Below are 19,563 nucleotides of genomic sequence, written 5' to 3'. Positions count from 1 at the left end.
AACATTTCCAAAGGGCAATTTCTTAATGTGTTTAAGGCTTTAGGATAGATATGTCCTTTGAACCAATAATTTTAGGGCAAAATATTTATCCACATATGAATGTTAGCTATGATTTAGCCATGAGAATATTCATCATAGTGTTACTTACAATAGTGAAAAATAGTACTGATTTCAGTAGGACAAAAATTAAATTAATGAGATACTATGCATATCTCTAACATGTAATACAACAGTTACAGGTGACAGAAATGTTGAAGATATGAATTTTTAAAAGAAAGTCATGAAACACTAGATATGATATAGTTGCTTTTTAAACAATATAACTATGCCTGTTCATGTCAATATGTACCTGGAAACACACACGTTTCAGCACTCTTTCTAGTATATCTGCTTCTGTCTGTAAATAAGTTGACAGGGAACAGAGTCCCTTGGTAAAAGAACTGCTCTGTGATCCAATTGACTCTTCATGCACCTCTGAAAACTGGCAGATCAACTCTCTAGTCTCTGCGACTGCAAAATCACTATAGGGCCAAAGAAAAGTCTTTTGTTGGTTTTGTTAAAAAAAAAAAATCTCACTATTCTTGACATTAATTCGTTTATTATCAAAAGACTAGTTATTGATTAAAAAATTAAAATCAGCACTATACTTTGTAAAGACTAAATATTGAAATAATTAAGCTGATTTTGAAGGTGGTTTCAAGTATCACATAAACATAATACCTACAAAGGCCTTCATGATCCATATGAGTTCACTGCTTTGGGAATAAGATAAAAATATCTTTTTAAAATAGTGGTTTTTAAAATGTTCTTCTTGGGACAGAGAAATGGAAAAAAAAATAATGAAAAAAAAAAAAAAAGAAAAGGCTATATTTAATATGAAATGGAGGAAAATAGTACCCACCAAGATTATCCCCTACAAGTGCCAAAGGTCACACTGGTGAGATATCAATGATCCGTCAGAGTTGCAACTTACTTTAGCCCAGGAGATTTCCGTGTCCAAGTCAGCAAGCACACCTTCCGAAGTGGACTTCCGTACCAACTCTGCTTCAGTAGCAGAGAGCCATTCCGAGAGGGAGGTGGCCTCTTTCTTCATTTTCCGAGCCAGCTGAGATGCTCTTTCCAGGTCCTGCTTTCCCTCTGTCACCTGAACAGCAGAGACAAAGTGTGAGAGATTGAGTCTGAGGCAAGATTGAACATGAACAGGGACAAATCCAAATATCGATAAAAAGATCAAAACTGATTCATATTTAACCCCCAAGACACCCATCACCTTTACCTCTAACATGTCAGAATCGTCCAATCTTGCATTTCTGCAAGAAGACAATCAATCTACTGAAGTGGCTGAAGGTCAGACAGCCTGGGGTTGTGATCTTAGCTCCCGACACTGGTAGAGGCCCAGCCCTTAAAAGTTTGTTAGGAGGATGAAATGAGAAAAATACATACGGGAAGGACTGGGCCCAGTCCTTGGAACAAAAGAATCAATAATCAAGCATGTATTATAATTTTGAACAAAAGATGGCAGAATCCGCTCAATGAAAAAACTCCATTTAAAAAGTGCATATAAACTTATGAAAATTTGAGAGAGAAATAAGCACTATTTTCACAATGGTATGTTTTACAATTAACAATATGATTTACAATACTAAGCAACATGAACCTTATTATTATTATTTTGTTCTTGTTTTGTTTTGTTTTGGTTTGGTTTTTGTACCAGGGATTAAACCAATGGATGCCACATCCCCAGCCTTTTTAAATTTTTATTTAGAGACAGGGTCTCACTAAGTGGCCTAGGGCCTCACTAAGTTGCTGATGCTGACTTGGAATTCATGATCCTCCTGCCTCAGCCTCCCCAGTCACTGGGATTACAGGCATGCACCACCATGTTCAGCTTGTTCTTCTTGTTGTTGATAGAAAGCAAACCATTCACCCACTTCTTAATACAGCTTCTGTTTGTGCTAAGGAATCCAATATGTGTCATGCAATAAAATCCACCACAGCTTTGGGACAGTCACTATTCTCTCCACTTTACAGATAAGGAAAATTGAAGCTTAAGAAGATTAAGACCAAGACAGAGTCAGCACAGCCACTGAACTGAGCTGAGTCAAACCCGTCACATTCCATGACGGTACCCCCAAACCAAGAACAATAATTCACAATCTACAGCTGAGAAGACACCCCCTTAAAGGACATAACAGCATAATGCATAAAGTGATTTCTTATTTTGATGAGTACATATGTACACATAATAAAATCTAAGTAGTACAGGAATATGCCATATATGAGATGAGATTTCTTGGATGACATAAAAGCCAAATTTTGTTAATAAATAACAAGGGAGTATATTTGGTTCTTCTGTCCACCGCCCACCCCCCATTTTCAATTTCACTTTTTCATACCTCAAGGATTTATTGCTATTAAATTCCTTCTAAAAAAGTGTTTTCCCCCACAGAGCTCAATTAAAATTTAAGACTCTCATAGCATCTCAATACAGACTTTCGAAACAAACACTTGACTTACTTTAAAAAGATATTATGTATTCAAAGGATACTTATCTGATTTTGGCATGCCCAGACAGCTCTATAACCATTATAAAACTTAATGCCACCAAAGATTTGCATATACCAGGATGAAAATCATTTACAGTTCAACGTATAACAATTTATACCTTTTTTCAGTCTAATCAATACATTTTAAGATGTTCTGCATATTGAATTAGGCCATTTCAAGTTGTAAATCTTTTACCTAGCCATGTATCCCTTCTCCCCTCATGGATATGCAATGACTTCTTCTCAGTGGACTGGTTTACATCAGCTCTTAAACATACTCATTGCTCACACTTAAAAGAAAAAAGAAAAAAAGCCCCTTGTTGACCCCCTCCTTCCCTATGGACCTTCCTCTCTTCTACTTTTCCCATACAAATCCTCAAAACCATTTTCTTACAGTACCAGTTTCAGTGCCTCACTTACCACACATATCTCAAGCCAGGCTATGTGGCTTCTACCGTCACCACTCTACCATCACGTCTCACCAGAAAGACGATAACAAGGACTTTCTCCATGCTCTCCATGCACTTCTTCCTACTTCTCTCCAATTCAGTCTCCAAAGTGCAGTGAATGACTTTTTTAAAAAATACATGTCTGGACCAGTCATCTACTGCCTAACAACCCTGCACTACTGCTTGTTAATCTTAAAACAGAGATTAAAACCTTTAACACAAATTTGGTGACACCAGCAGGGTCTGGTCTCATCCTATCTCCCTGACACCATGTTCTCCAAACGGGCATTCTCTCTCTCTAGCCATACTGCCTCCTGCCACAGGGCCTTTACACATGCTATTCCATGAGCCTCGGGAGCCCCTCCTTTAGTTTCACCCACAATACTCCTACCCATCTTTCAGGTCTTAGCTAATGCATCATTTCAGTTATGGTTTAGATAGAAGATGTCCTCTCCCAAAAGCTCATGGTGTGAGATATTTGAAGAATTTTCAGAGATCAAAAGATGGGATTATAAAAGGGTTAATTCACTGATATGGATTAATTTGGCAGTAACTATAGGCAGGTACAATGTGGCTAGAGAATATTAAGTCACTGGGGGTGGGGGGGGGGCGCCTTTGGGGTTTATATTGTCCTTGAAGAGCAAATTGTTTTCTCCCTCTCCCTCTCCCTCTTAGTTGCCATGTCCTGAGCCACTTCCTTCCACCACATCTCTCCACCATGGTGGTCTGCCTCACCTCGGGCCCAGAGCTATAAAGTTGGACAACCATGAACTGAACCTCTGAAACCGTGAGTCAGAATAATCTTTTCTTTCTAGAAGTTGTTCTCAGGTCTTTGGGTCACAGCAACACAAAGGCTACTAAACAACACCCTCAGGAAGCTTTCCTAACCAAAGACTGGACCAAATCTTTATCCATGTCACACACATCCCTTCAGAACACTGCAGACTGACATTCTGTAACTACTCCACGTAACTGCTTGATTGACAGTTTTCTCTTTCACTACCTTCAACTCCCCAGACGAAATATATATATATTATGTTTTTGCTTACCACTATATCCCTACTACCTATATACACAGTGAAGTCTAAATTATTTTGAATAAGAAAATTAGTAAATGCCAACACCTAATTAATGCTAAAAACTAATTAGAGAATTAGTATAGAAACCAGCAAATCCATTCTCATCCTTATAATGACCAGCCAATGAGAAACTCTAAGACATGGGTTCCAGATGCACAATATATATCACACCAATAACCTGATTCTTGCAGAAGTGAGGTCAAAATCACCTAGAAAAAAGTATAGACTTTTCATTCTTCTTGGTTTTAAGTTGATAACAAAATTTGAGCTATTTTTCTCTGGGCTTATGCAGAAACTTCAATCTTACTTAAAGCAGAAATTGTTAATATTTACTAATGGAAGAAGGATCCAAAACTTAGCCCAACGGTTTTTCAACATTGCCAAGGTTTCACTTCCACATGTTCCTTTGCTCTCCTGTCTCAGGGCAGAGAGTCTCAATGAGAAAGGACAATAAGCCTACAGTATTCACTCAGTCCATCACACTAAATGGCCCAACAACTTCCACATGGAGTCACTAAAATGCCCAAACTATGGATGTTTCTTGGCAGAATTTTAAATCCTGGTAGGTTAATATGAACTTCCTGTCACTTAATATTTACTACCTGATGTTTTAACATTTCTCAATAGACTATTCAATTTAGAAATACCAAGACCAATAACTGGAGTTTACACAGTGACTACCCTTGGTGGAATTTCCTTAGAATAATATACGAATGTCAGTAGACATTGAAAGTATAAATATTAATCTGGATGAAACATTAAAAATAAATTTCCAATTCGCTATTAATCATCACAATATTAACAGAAACATTTAAAGAAATACAGCAAAAATTCCTGGAACATGTATAAATGCCATAAATTTCAAACATGCATTTTGCAAGAATGTGAAATTTTAAAATATATGAGAGGAGTGGGGGTGTGAGTCAATGATCAAGCATGTGATTAGCATGCACAAGGTCCCAGGGTTCAATTCCCATCATGAAAAAATAAAATAATGAATAAAATCATATGAGAGAGAGAAAGTAAGCTGTAGCATTGCTCTCCTTACCTGAGCACCCAGGTCATTGTACAAGACCTTCAAAGAGGTCAGTTGCTCATCCATCCCTTTAGGGTTGTCCGTTTGTTGCTTCTGGACAATGTGTCTCCCTGTTTTGATTACAGTCTCCACTTCAAGTTTAACTTCACTCAAAGTTTTATAGAGTTTCTTAAAAAACAAGAATAACAAGTTTCACATTGTAATAAAAATTTGCCAACTGGGATCATTTCAGAATGCAGCTTACACAGATTGACAGCTAAGAACTAATGATGGAGGTCAAAGGGCATTTGCTTTCTCAAATGGGGTTCAAAGGTGGAGTCAAATTAAACCAAAGTTGTAATAACTTTTTCAAATCAGATAAGAAAGTAAACTAATAGAGATTATGCTGGCTTGAAAGAAATTCAGACGTGTTTTAAATGTTGATGAAAGTACTTAATAATACAATATGGATATTTTTTTCTAGCTTAAATGTCTATCACGTATAAAGTTACATTTGAGGGCTGGGGGTTAGCTCACTGGTAGTACATGTGCTTAGCATGCATGAGGCCCTGTGTTTGAATCCAGGACCAGAGAATAAACTCAGGGTTTCACATATGGAGGGTAAGCACTCTACCACTGAGCTATATCCTGAGTCTCCCCCAAAAAATTTCATTTTAAAAAAGCCCTAAATGCTAAGACCAGAAAAAGCCATCACTAGCTATTTCTGGCTGATTGAATTTGGAATTAATAACATTTATGTGTTTCTATTCTCTGAAGTAGTAAGTCTACCACAATGAGCAGGTACTACTTAGGTATTGAAGATATATAAGTCTTCACCTATCAAGATGAATATGACTACACGCAATCGGAGCATAGGTTGAATTCAGAGCAATTCTCACTGCAGTCATCTCGAACCCCAAAGCTCTGTCTGGGCCGCTTCACTGGACTCCATACATCATCCTCCTAACCTGAAACATCTCATAGGACACTGTCACCTAACAGAACAGTGAACCCACTTACATCACATCAAGGACTGTGCTTGTTTTGCTTGCCACTCTATCCTATTAAGTAAATAAATGCTTACATATATGCACATGTTGCTTGATTTTTTTTCCTATTTGTGCACTCTTCCACTCAATTAAATGAAGCAGACATTTAGGTACTTTAGTTTGAAGAAGCACAAAGATCCTTCCCTGGTTTCTCATATCTGATGAATGTTAACTTGTCTTTTTATAATTCCCAAGAAGAACACTAAATCTAAGATCCCGCCCTCCTCACCTCATTATTTTAAAATTTCTATTGAGTTTTAAAGTTCAAGACTGAAATAGTGGGGCTGGGATGTGGCTCAAGCCGTACTGCACTCGCCTGGCATGCGTGCGGCCCGGGTTCGATCCTCAGCACCACATACAAACAAAGATGTTGTGTCCGCCGAAAACTAATAAATAAGTATTAAAAAATTTAAAAAAAAAAACAGACTGAAATAGTAATAAGGCCTTATATATCATTTCTTCTTTTCAATCTTAGGTTTAAATTCCGATTGAAACTTTTATTTTCCTAGCAAATGAATTTTTTCATATTATAATGTTCCTGACTTCTTCCATATTTTAGGCTTTGGCTTTATAAAACTTAGTAGTTAACACTGCACTTTCCTTGGAAGGGATTTTTTTTAATGTGTTAATATTTCTGACATCCATTCTATATAGTATGGTTCTTCTAGTTAACTCAAAATTATCCTTGAAAATTAAGCTTACCAGTCACATTCTTCTGACACCTTTCCTAACTTCATACTAGGATCTTGTTGTATGATATATGTTTCTAATTGTATAATATGTAATACCATTTTTTAAAAGCTAGAATAAATTTGTAATACATGCTAGTTTATTCTAGTTACTGTATCTCATGTCACTGTGATCACTGATTTTACTCTCTCTTAGGTCTCTTACCTCTTAAAATTCCCTTGGAAGGAAAGACCACATTTCATATTTTTTAATGTGTTTTCCATGATTCCCTCCCTGTGTTTAGCAAACTCTGTACTAACGACCATGTGCAGAAGTACTATCCTGAGTCATATCAGCTCCCTGAAAGCCCACCAGGCATGTGACTCCCCAACAGCTCACCATGCACTTGTCCAGGTGGGTCTGGATGACCTCAGGGTCTACATCCTTCACATCCAGAACATGAAGCTCAGCTTTCACACCATCCAGCACGCGCTTACAATCCAGCATGCGCTGCTCAAAGTTAGCAGGCTTCTGAAAAAGCTGGAATTTGGTAGACACCTCTCGAAGTTTCCTCTGTTTGCAGAAACGAAAGAGATAAGCAATTCGTATCAGAGTGACAATCTCTCTCACCAAAAAGATATCAGTATAAGACATACTGCTAAAAAGCTATAAAATAAAACACGAATAAAAACATTCAGTATGATGGCAAAAAGAAGAAGATATCTTAAAGGAAATCTTAAAGGAATCACATGATTGTGAAACCTGCACAGTGTCATAAATCTGTGTCTTCATCTCAGAGATAATAAATGTGGATAATGCTGGTCTCACTAGAACTAAAATTTCATTAATTTTCTCACCTGTTTAAAAAACCATCATTCAGGAACCTAGAACTCAAATGCCCTTCAACTCAAGTTCAGAGTGAAAATCCATCTCACGTGGACGATTAAGAAACGTAAGTGATACTGCATCCCATAAGCCCTCAGCCTGCCCAGTGCATCAGCCATGCCAGTACTGACAGGGGCTTGTACTGAAACAACAGTCTATAAAGCTAACTTCTAAAGCTAGCTCACTTGCTCTCTTCTCAACTGTAAAAATCAGATTCAGTATTTTTCTACCCATGCACCAATTTGCTCCTGGGATGCAATGGGATTCAATATATCACTTCCACTGCACAGTCTTACATCATAAAGAATACCAAAGGTACCTAGAAATCAACTTTTTCTCTTTTTCTTTCTACGGTGTCATACTGAAAAAGAAAAGGAAGCGCCTTGCCCTATTTACCTGTAGCATGTCCATCTGATTTCCTCCTCTAGCAGACCTGCCTTCTGGAGAGGTCGGGGGCTGGGAACGCTGATTCTTTCTCAACTCTTCTAGAGTGAGCTCATGGGCTGAGATCTCTGCTTGAATTTTCTACCAAGAGATTAGAAAGAGGAGAGAACAGGGTGTGTTTGTTTGTTTTAAGTATAAAAAGAAACAATTCAAAAATCCCATAGAGTTGTGCAATATATAATACCATATTTTAAAAGTAATAATAAATTTATAATATATCTAAAAATAATGTGGACCACAACTGCAGCATGTTACGCACATGCCAAAGTCTTTGCCTCTGTCAATTCCAACGTTCACAACTTATTTATAAAGAAGACATTGCCCCAACCTCATAGAGATTGAAAACCATAGTTTAAATATGTTGGTCATTTGCCAGTCTCACAGGGAGCAAGAGAACACCAAAATCCAGGAGCCAACTGAAGAGTACAGTGACACTTTCTCATCAACTCTAGCTGCAGGAGTTCACTGGTGGCTGAGGAGGAGGCTCCTTTAACTCTTCTTTACAACTCTAAAGCCCTCAAGCCCATGGCAATACCTGAGCTTCCTGAGGAACTTGGAAGGCATCTATCCTGTCAGTCAAATATGTGGTGAGCTGTTTATCCAGCTCCCCCAAACTCTCCTGCAACACTTGAAGCATGTGGTCAGTTTCCCGCAGGACCTGGAGTTGCTTTTCCAAAGAAATCTGCTTGCTCTCCGCCTTCACAGAGGAGAAATTTAATCATTAGCACAAATACAAATTGCTGAGTATACACTCCAGCCTCAAAGACTATAAAAGCACTGGTTCAAGACTTTAGCCTTTCTTATAAATAAATAATAACTATCAATGATAAGAGTGAAAATATCCATCTAGTATCTTACATACCTTATCCCAGAAGTAGAAATTCTTAATTTCTACTTTTCTCCGCATAAACTAACAAAATACAAAAATGGAAAGATTTCCTATAGAACACAATAAAATAAATGTTATTTATTATAAATTTAGAGTATTCTTAGTAATCACCAATGTTTATCACGAAAAATATAAAATATAACATGAATGTGAATCAACAGAGCAAACATCTGAATCTCTGTTTTCCGAAATCTAAAACAAATTCCAAAGATGCACATGTGTCTAACCACTATTTGCTGCCCTTTGGGGTTAAGTTTGATGCTATTCATGGGCTAAATAAAAACAGTTTATTTAGTACATGTTTGAAAACATCTAATACTCACCCAGCATTTCTAAAAAGACCAGTGTCCTTTCTTTAATTATTGATGTGAATACAAACACTCAGATTTAACTTAGATATGAACCAAGAGATTAGGGCTTTCAACAGCTTATGTCAAATTCTGATGGCCCTAATTTTTATGCTATCATGTGATTCTTAAGGGAAATTAAATGGTTCACAAACAGAAATAACCTCAAAGATAATTAGTTTTTAAACGTCAGGTTCAGCTTGCCTTATAAACATGAGGTCTCTTCTTCCCTTTCTAAAGTCCTGAATACTAACTTTAGCCAGCATTAAAGTTTTAATCAGCATTAACCAACTTTAGATGTTGTTAACTTTAACCAAAAACTAACACTAACTAACACTCCATCAGATGGAGCTTGGGGGTCAGCTCTGTATCATAAACACTCCATCATACACATTCATGTCCTGATTCTTACCAGGTGACTCAGATCTTCATAGCGGCTGTTAAAAGCCTCCAGTTTCTCACTGATGATGTCATCTAGGATCCCCCCATCAATCAGAGTCTGGCCAAGTTCCCGAATCTGGGTGCGATTATCTGCTGGGTGGCGCAAAACAGATTCCAGAGACTGGACCAGGGACACAGAAAGACATATTTACTAGGGCAAAATATATCAAAGAACCTAAAACAATGTCATTTAAAAAAAAATTATAATGTGTAGAAATCTACCTAAGGAATCATACCAGAAGTTAGGTAAACAAGTAATGAATAAAATTATCCATCATGGTATTAATGTTAATAAAACTAAGAAATCAGCATGAATGAAAGATAATTATACAATTTCATAAAAAATAATTTCAAAAATTATTCATTATATAAGAAATTCCCATAATACATGAAGCTTGGAAGCACAAGCAGTACCATACTAACAACATTATCTGAACTGTAAATAATTATGTTACTAAAAAAATAGGACTCTTATACCTATAAGACATACTAAACACTAAACACTGTTTGATATACACACTTTTATTTACATAAATCTAATTAACCACATGAGTTAAATATTATTTCCATTTTACAGACTGGGAAATTGAAGCTTAAAGAGATGAACTATCTAGCCTATATATACCCAACTAATAAAGAGAAGAGCTGAGATTCCAACTTAGCTCCTAAGCTCTTATGACCCAGTGCATCAGTACATATACATAAAAATAATAATTAGGAAGAAGTATACAAAGTATGTAAGTGTTTACTTTAAAGTTTGCTTTTACTTTTCTCTATTTTCCAAGCTTCTAGAATGTACATTTACTTTCAGATTAGGAAAATGGGTTTTCTTAAAGTAAGCTTTCCATTATTTTTCATTCTCTCAATTCCTCACTCTGCTGTATTTGAGAAATGACAGTTTCTCTCTAGCAAGGCATCCATCTCCTGGAATGTAGGTCCCACAGTTCACTTATTTCTGACCTTCAATCCAATCATCCATTCAGTGCCCACAGAGCACCTCTAATGTTTAAAAGCATATCCACCCATCTCTTCTTTTTTTTCTTAAGTGAACCTAACCTTGTTGAATTACAATTCCTTTAAGAAACAGTAATGAAGGTATCCTGTGTCTCACACTGCTCTGTAACTGGAAAACACAAAGAATCGGGAGCATTTGTTGTCCCCAGGAGCTGGAAGACTAGCCTTAAAAGACCAGCTCTAATGACGAGACCCCCAGTGTCCACTACTGCCCACACCAGTCTCTAACTTGCAACATCTGGAGAGGATGGACCGGAAACGGCTATAAACACAGTCATTGCTGTGCTTAGTGAGTAAAAGTAACTAGTGAGCAGCTGTCCTAATAACATGCAGAGTTTTGTCGAGGGATAGGGAAAATGAACTGGAAACCCACTAGAGAGCTAGCTTTACCATCTAGAAGGCACTAACTGCCACACAGCTAACCACCTTGGAGGCTTATGCCATCAGGAGGCTTATCCCATTCCTCTAAATCAACATGACTGCATAAACATGGCAGGCGACTGAGGAAAATGAGTCCATTGGCCATGTAAAGCCTTGTGCTCCTCATATTGATAAATGTTTGTTCTCCTGGCAACAGACAAAAACGCCACCCAGAACACTGGCTCCCACCTCTAGGGCTTCATTGACTGCATCTGTCCTCTCTGGCAACGCCTCTGTGCTCTTCACCCGCTCCTCCAAAGTGTTCAACCAGGTGGTTTCAAGATCCAAATAGTGAAGCAGTTCAATCCAGCAAGACCACACCTCCTAGAGCACGCAAAGAAAATGTTTAAATTGTCCAGAAACCATATCAGATGTTGTATCTCTAGTTTTGCACATTCTCCTCAATCATTAATAATTTCATCTAAAGATAAGTAGGTGTGGGAATTTGAAACTGATGAAGTTGGAATTCCCCAAAAGTGCAAGAAAATTGAATTTGTCAATAAATTATATTAGACCAATTAAGGTGGGGGAGACAAGGAGAACTGAGCCAGAGACTGCCCCCACTATTTACATTAAAATACATTCCAAGGATCTAATGTCAAAAATAAAACTATGTAATAGAATTTTTAAAAAGAAACAATATTAGTTTTTAAAACAGAAGGTAAAAATCACTCATAACTGCAATATTTTTAAAAATTTCACAGAAAATAAAAATCTCCTGGGGCACACTCAATTCCAACTCAGAGCTCACTGATATTAATAGTTTACTGTGTTGCCTTTCCAACTGTGTTTTGATTCCTGAGGACAGGTCTATACAAGAAGAAAGACACAGTTTTATTTTTGTTTTTATGGATTTGTTTTTTGGTTTTTTGTTTTTGTTTTTTGTGGTGCTGGGGATTGAACCCAGGACCTTTTGCATGTGAGGCAAGCACTCTACCAATTGAGCTATATCCCCAGACAGAGAAAGGCACAGTTTAGCCAAAAAAGGAGTTATACTATCTTTACTGTGTTAGTTGCAATTACTCGTTCCCCAACTATAAGGTTTCTGCAGAAGAGACTGTTAAGGAATGCATCCATTTTTACAATTATATTCCTTTATTCCATATAAGAGAAACTTATCTGATGAAAGAATTTAGGAAAATACTCAGGTCCGAGCTTTCTGGGTCTGTTCTTTTTTAGATCTACTGACTAGGTGGAGGCACACTCTTCTCTGTGCTCTGGGTAAGGTCTGCTTACCAGAATAGGGGTCAGCAAGTGTTCTATAAAGAACCAGACAGAAAACATTTTGTTTTTAGGGGCTGCATCCAGTCTCTATCACAGATTCTTCTTTGTGATAGGTGGGTAGGCAAGGGAGTTTGTGGGTGTTTTTCCAACCCTTCAGAAATATACAGCAATCACTCTTGGTTAACCAAGTGAACAAAACAAGCCACAAATTAGATTTGAGCCCTCAGTCATAATTTGCTGACCCTTGGCTTAGAGAAAAAGGAAAAAGAGGTTTCTAGTCTCCCAAATTTCTATAAGCAACAGATAGAGAAATCTGTTTATATTCAAGTTCAATCTCCTTTCTTATAGGAAAGAGAGGACACTGGAGAGATCCCTCCCAAGGACAGAACTGAGCCCTGATCAAGCTGCTTCCTTACTGGCTGGTCTCAATTATGCATATTTACTTCAGCACAAATAGAATCAGAACAATCAAGTAGCAAGTGAATTTCTTAAAACACTACTGTGACCTTTTTTCCTTTAATTTACCATTATAGGATTTAACATGATATAATCATTTGTTCTAGGTTGAACTGAATTTATTGTTATAAATTAAAATGCTTCTTAAATCTCTCAACGAGACTCTAATGAAAAAAACTCTTTCTACAAGATATAACAAAAATCTTATAAAAACAAACAAGCAAAATCTTAATTTTATTAAATAATCACATAGTTCATCTACATCTCTAATCTAATGGCAAAAAAAAAAAAGGTATTTTATCTAAGGTTCAGCAAAATACCAACATTTTGTTTTGTTTTGATGCCAGTGTTTTTAAGGTCTTTTTTCCTTCGGGTAACCCTCTTAACTTTAGACACTCAGAATAAGAAACTTCTGTTCATGGGAGATGTCTGCAGTACATTGTGGAACTGGGTGACTGGAACAGACCCTGCGAATCATCTGTACATGAAAATCTTGATGCACATGTTAAAAAATTCAGGATAAAGATATTAAAGGACTTGTTAAAGAACTTTCTGATAACTGGAGACAGAACTTGGTTTCCTCTTTTTAATCTCTCATTTTTAATCAACCTATTCCCTTAAAACCTTTTTCTTTTTGATCCAATATATGGGAGAGGTATGGATGCTTTTTTTTTCTACCAAGATATGGAAATGATCAATACATTAAAGACTTTGGATCTGAGAAATGTTTCACTGAAAAAAACATATATATCATACCTCTAGTGTGTGGCACTTTCCTCGGATTCTATTACAGAGAAGTTGATAATTCTCCAGCACCACGTTCAGCTCAGACGTCAGTTCCTGGCCACCAGAGGGCACCTTGGCAGCTAATAATTTGATGTTGTCCTTGAGAATCTTCACTCTCACCTCCTTCTGCAACACGTCCTCTTTGGCTCTCTGTTCCAAGAAAGGATGAATTTGAAAAATGTCTCCCTATATCCATAACTACTTTCTTTTATTTAAAAAAATGAAACAAAAATTAAAGTATTTTACATGATTCCAACTGCCTACCTGGAATATTATTTAGGTAATCACTACCTTGAGTGCTTCTGAAGTAAGGATGCAGAGTAAATTTTATACAGTGAGGCAAACAGCCCCAACAAAGTTTTATTTAATAACATCCAAGTTATCCTACATTGTTTACCAACACAAAGTATTTTCAAATTCTGGCTCCAAGATAACAATGTAAGTGATTTCATTTAAACTAACCACTTAAGGTCTGAGCACATTGGACAGAAATAGTGAATCTACACCAAAAAATTGAGTGGCACCTTGTCAGAGGTAACCTTTAAAAAGTCCTACAAATAATTGAAGCAATTTTTTTTTCCTCCTAGAACATAGGTACATCTATTCTCCTGATAATGAACAGCAGTTCAAAGATGATAAAGTTACACTGGGACAATCTGATCCCAAAATAGCTGCTTCCTGACTCTCCCTCCGTGCTCCAGACGAATCATCTCACAGTCAAGAAAATCAACTGAAACAGCCTTCGTCTTTCCATTCTGCTTTCTTTTGTGTTAATGGTTTTTAAGATTCCCAAGGCTGGGACAGGGGTGGTCATTAAAGACAGGTACTTTTAAATCCTTAATGGCTGTTTGGAAGAACAAAAATAGACTGTTACCCAATAGGATTTTAATCTCATTTTTCTCAGCCCTCATCTAGAGTGACTTACAAAAGGTCAAAGAACTATACAATAGTGTCAAAGAAGCAACTAAATGAGACACTTTAAAATATCTTATATACTAAAATTGTAAAAATCTTTCAAAAAGAACTACACCAAAAATATTTCAGTGATGGCGTTCTAGCTTAAATAGTTGTCACTTGTCCTAGAAACATTGACTCACATACAGTTTGCATGAACATAATAGAGGCCCTTTTTTCAAAAATACCTGTATAGAGATTTTGCTTTAGTTGTACTTTCAGGCAAGTTAACTTGGGTGTAAATATGTGCCATGCCGCTTAATCTTATAGAAAAAAAAAAAAACTTTAAGAGACTTCTACCTCCTTTGGCTTGAACACTCAAGGACAATTGAAGCATATATATAAAGAGAGAGTTCAAGACTACTGACATAGGAATATAAGTTTACAGGAAATACATCCCGTGAATCCAACTGATATCCTCACCTCTGACTCCCTCCTACTGCTCCTCTTACTTTCTAGGGACATTCTGGTATCCACACATGCCCCAGGGACTGGAAGGAAGATCACTACCTTGTGAAATGAGGATGACTTCCAACCAACTTCAGATGTCTCCCTTGTTCCTCATAAAACTAAACTCATCCTGAAAACTTTTTGAATTAGATCACAGTAGAGGCTGCACACCATTATAATTAATACCACTGAAATGTGCACTTAAAAATAGTTAAAATGGCAAATTTTATGTTATATATATTTACCACATTAAAAAATTATAATTCTTCCTCATACCCACTACCAGATGTTTTGGAGTCCCTCTCTGTGGCTGCTCATGGTCCCACCCTGAGACTGTCCCTGGGGCTCTCCTGGACTTAACTCATGGGTCAAGTTGAACCAGTGGATCCTTAGCCTCCTTTCCCCACTAAAATCATCATGGCTATCCATCCTTATATACAAACATGTATGTATTTTCTTTTCTTTCTTTCTTTTTTTTTTTTTAAAAAATTTAAACCCCAATGTGAAAGAGGAGATGAACATCAGTTCTTTACAGCTACTTAGACTGGTTGGCTGGTGTTCAAGGGAGTCGAGGAGGTGTGCAGCCTATGCACACACTGATTGCCCAGCCTCACCTTCATTTCTTCCACAGCACTCTCAAGTTCTTCTGGTGACTTGTATTCAAAATCCCTCTCCAGGTATTCCTCTTCAGCCTGGGTCATCCACTCCTGCATCTCCGCCAGGTCTTTCTTCAGGTTCACTGCTTTTTCCTGCCTTTCAGACAACCTGTTTTTCTGAATAGCAATCTAGAAAGGAAAAGCCATTTCCCCAAATAAACAAATTTTAGTATATTAAATATTAAGTTCTAGTTTTTCATATTGGAAGACATATTGACAACTTTCTATAAGGAGTCTTATATTTTAATATTCAGGCAAAACCTTTTCTGTATTTTGTGCAGATGCTGTGGAATAGCAATAATGAAAACAAGAGCATCACAGGGTTTCTCCATCATATTGTGGATATTAACCTAATCTGGAAGTATCTATTATAATTTTGAAAATGCATAAATTTTGACAGAGTAATCCCAGATATAGGAATCTAATCTACAGCAATAAAAGCACATATGTCAAATAGACTTCTTGTACCTCTGTTCATTATGAAAAGAAAACAATAAATAACAGAAGCAACCAAAATGTTCCTTTTATGAACCCTATTAAGATTTCACTTTTAAAAAGCAGACATAGGCAGGTAATTAGTAATGATTTTCATAAAACACTGTTCTGTAAAATTTTGGTTTTGATAATCTACTATACCAGACACACACAAATGTTACATTAGAAAGAAGATAAATGCCTGAACCTGGTTCACCACCTAAGCATTTCAGAGAAGTCTAGGAATATTTTCAGAGAGCTCCCCACCTATCCACAAATCCACTTACACTGTGAGAAGACATGTTACACAGCAGCAGTTCAACCCTCTCCTGACAACCCCAACCTCTTGCTCAAACTCAGTTTCACAGTTTGACCACCTTGCCAAGACTTGCTTGGCTGCTGAGCTGACAGTAACCAAAGGCCACTTACAGAGCAGAATGGCATTCACAAGGGTAAAGGTTAAGTAAGAGTTAGTGGCTTTCCTGTCCCCTCCCTCCAAACAGGATCTCAGTCCTGAAAACAGACAGGGAGCTTTTATTCTACTGCCCCATGGCATCCTGAGAACCAGACTAGTTCACAGAGGCGGGCTATCATGCCTGCTAATCAGCAGCCCACCTGGTGAGCTCTTTGCAAAATTATTTTATGTGTGCATGTACATATGTACATAAATTCTCTTTGTTAATACTTTCCAAATAGTAGTCAGTTTTATCATTTTCAGGAATCTACAGAGAAATCAGAAAAATGACACTGTGGTGAGTTTTTTTTTTTTTTTTGGGGGGGGTTTAGAAAAAACTCATAATTACATACTTTCTAATATGGAACATTAATATATTCTTTCTTTCAATGATAACATGGATAGAATAGATGTGATAGACTGCTCTTGTTTGTTGGTTTGTTTTATATGCCTATCATTTCCCACTGAATGTCCAAAACATCTTCAACAGTTTTATCAGTCAATGAAATACAGCTGTCTGGATCTGATCGAAATAATTACACAATAACATGTGGTTCCTTCCTTGCTGAGGACACTTAAAATTTTTCCACACATTTATTCCCACACTTAGAAGGGAAATTGCATGGAAATGGAAGGAGACCCTCAGGGTTATACAGTGGAGGGGGTAGAGAGAGAGAAGGGGAGGGGAGAGGAGGGGAGGGGGGATGGTGGAGGATGGGAAAGGCAGCGGAGCACAACAGACACTAGTATGGCAATATGTAAATCAATGGATGTGTAACTGATGTGATTCTGCAATCTGTGTATGGGGTGAAGGTGGGAGTTCATGACCCACTTGAATCAAAGTGTGGAATATGATATGTCAAGAAATTTGTAATGTTTTGAACAACCAACAATAAAAAATTAAAATAAAATAAAATAAAGATCAAAAACTAAAAAAAAAAAAAAAAAACAATTCACAATGAATGCTGTGTTGTCATATGTAGATGGATGGATGGATGGATGGATGGTCGGAGTAGATGGATGGATAGACGGATGGGCACATGTATGTTTCTCATTGTCACTTGTAAGCCATTTTCTCTATTTACTTTCTTAAAATCTCCAGCTCCTTCAAGCACATTCCATCTAATTATAGCACATATAGAGAAACACACATTGGCTAGCATATCAGGTGATGTTACAAAAAGATTATTTTCTTAAGTCTAACAACTCTATTGTGATTTTGGAGAAGAATGTCCTTATTCATGGGAGAAGCATACTCAAATATTTAAGGGTGGCCTGTCATGATATTTTCAATTCCCTGTCAAAAGTATATTTTTAGAAAAAAAAAAACAGAAGAGAGAGAGAGAGAGAGAGAGAGAGAGAGAGTATACATGTAAATATGAGAAACATGAACAACTAGAAAATCTCAGAATGGGTTTATAGGTGTTCTCTGCATCATTATTTCAACTTCTCTTAACAGTTGAACATGTTCAAAATAAGGAAGTTGGCTAAAACAATAGAAACAAAACAAAATGTTCAGTGATGCAAACATAGACTGTTTTTCCCTATAAACACTAGCTACCCCCAATTCTGAGAGTATCAGCAGAGTGGCCTTCCCCTCCATAGCCACAGAGGAACCCCCACAGCCACTCCTTCACTTTAGCTATGGATCTCATCCCCTCTCACACAGACTTCGATTCAGAATTATCTCAATCTCTTTGTATCAATCAATTTCTCCTTCCAAGTGAAGCCATTCCCTTGGGAATCCTGCATTAGCTCTCATTATTTAAAACAGCAAAACCCTGTTTGAATCCCCCACCTTCAGCATCCACCTCTCTCCCCTTAAAAGAGAAATTTCTCAAACACATTTTTTCTCAAGGTCATTAAAAGCAGCCATCTTTTCAAAGTTAAAGCTTCATCTTTAGTTCTGGTGGCCTGAGCAGTCCTCAGCATGGGGCACGGAGAAAAGCTTTCCTCTCCTGGCCCCTGGGAGTACTCATTCCCTGGGGCTACTTCTCTACATGTACCTGCCTTCTCAGCATCCCCTGATGCCCAGGTCACAAATGCTGAAAGTTCCATTTGCATGTCCAAAAGCATCTCAAACTTAATCCTTCTACGTGCATTCCTTCACCTGCACCCACAGAAACTTCTTGAATCTTGGTCACCTCAGGAAAGAGCACCATAATTTATACAAAATGGATCCCCTGCAAAAATCCCATCCTTGACCATTTGTTTTCTTTCTTCTATCACATGTCCAGTATTCTACAGGAGTCCCATCTCTATTTTCAAAATATAGTCCAATCCTAGAATTTCTCACGACCTCCACCACTATCTCCCAGTCCAAGGGGCCATCCTCTCTCTTCAGACTGCAGGAACCTCATGAGTATTCTCCCTGTTTCCATTTTTGCCTTACCAGAGCAAATTATCCACACGAAAGCCAGACTGACCTCAAAAGATCAATCATATTGTCATTTCCCTGCTCAAAACCCACAAATTGGCTAGACATCACGCTTGAAGTAAACTCCAAAGTCCTTATTTTCATGACCTTATCTAATCCATCTTCTGCCTACCTCTGACCTCAGATATTACCATTTTCCAGCCCACTAACTCGTCTTACTATATTCCAGCTACACTGCCCTCATTCCTTATTGAATACACCAAGCTTATTCCCACCAGAGAGCTTTAAAACACACTGTTGCCCATGTCTGAATATTCCTGCCTGAGCCTCATATGGCCCCTCTTCAATTGTCCCAGTCTCAGAAAGTCCATCCTTGGCCACTCTACTTGACACAATCCCCATGACGCTAACTCCTGGTTATCTCCGCCTGATAGAATTCAGTATTTGCCTTATTAGAATGCTAGCTCCATAAGAGGAGAGTTTTT

General features: G+C 37.4%; 1 protein-coding gene and 1 non-coding gene across 8 annotated transcripts in view; both read right to left on the bottom strand.

Moving 5' to 3' along the window:
• Utrn (utrophin) overlaps positions 1–19,563 on the bottom strand; it is a 513,444-nt gene that overhangs the window by 315,982 nt on the left and 177,899 nt on the right. For all 7 annotated transcript variants that reach the window (XM_046450838.2, XM_046450847.2, XM_046450858.2 and 4 more), the window contains 9 exons: positions 15,732–15,902; positions 13,684–13,863; positions 11,437–11,571; positions 9,785–9,934; positions 8,672–8,833; positions 8,089–8,217; positions 7,207–7,380; positions 5,123–5,278; positions 974–1,144 (listed from right to left, as the gene is read on the bottom strand). In XM_046450838.2, coding sequence (XP_046306794.1) covers positions 974–1,144; positions 5,123–5,278; positions 7,207–7,380; positions 8,089–8,217; positions 8,672–8,833; positions 9,785–9,934; positions 11,437–11,571; positions 13,684–13,863; positions 15,732–15,902 — 1,428 coding nt within the window. The remainder of the gene's footprint in view (positions 1–973; positions 1,145–5,122; positions 5,279–7,206; positions 7,381–8,088; positions 8,218–8,671; positions 8,834–9,784; positions 9,935–11,436; positions 11,572–13,683; positions 13,864–15,731; positions 15,903–19,563) is intronic.
• Trnav-cac (transfer RNA valine (anticodon CAC)) lies at positions 12,130–12,203 on the bottom strand. Its single transcript has one exon. It is a non-coding gene; the product is annotated as a tRNA-Val (tRNA).

Source organism: Marmota monax, unplaced genomic scaffold (assembly GCF_021218885.2).
Source record: "Marmota monax isolate L192 unplaced genomic scaffold, Marmota_monax_Labrador192_F-V1.1 WCK01_AAM20220418_F8-fsc00030, whole genome shotgun sequence".
NCBI lineage: Eukaryota > Metazoa > Chordata > Mammalia > Rodentia > Sciuridae > Marmota > Marmota monax.
This window is presented reverse-complemented; position numbering and strand designations above follow the sequence as displayed.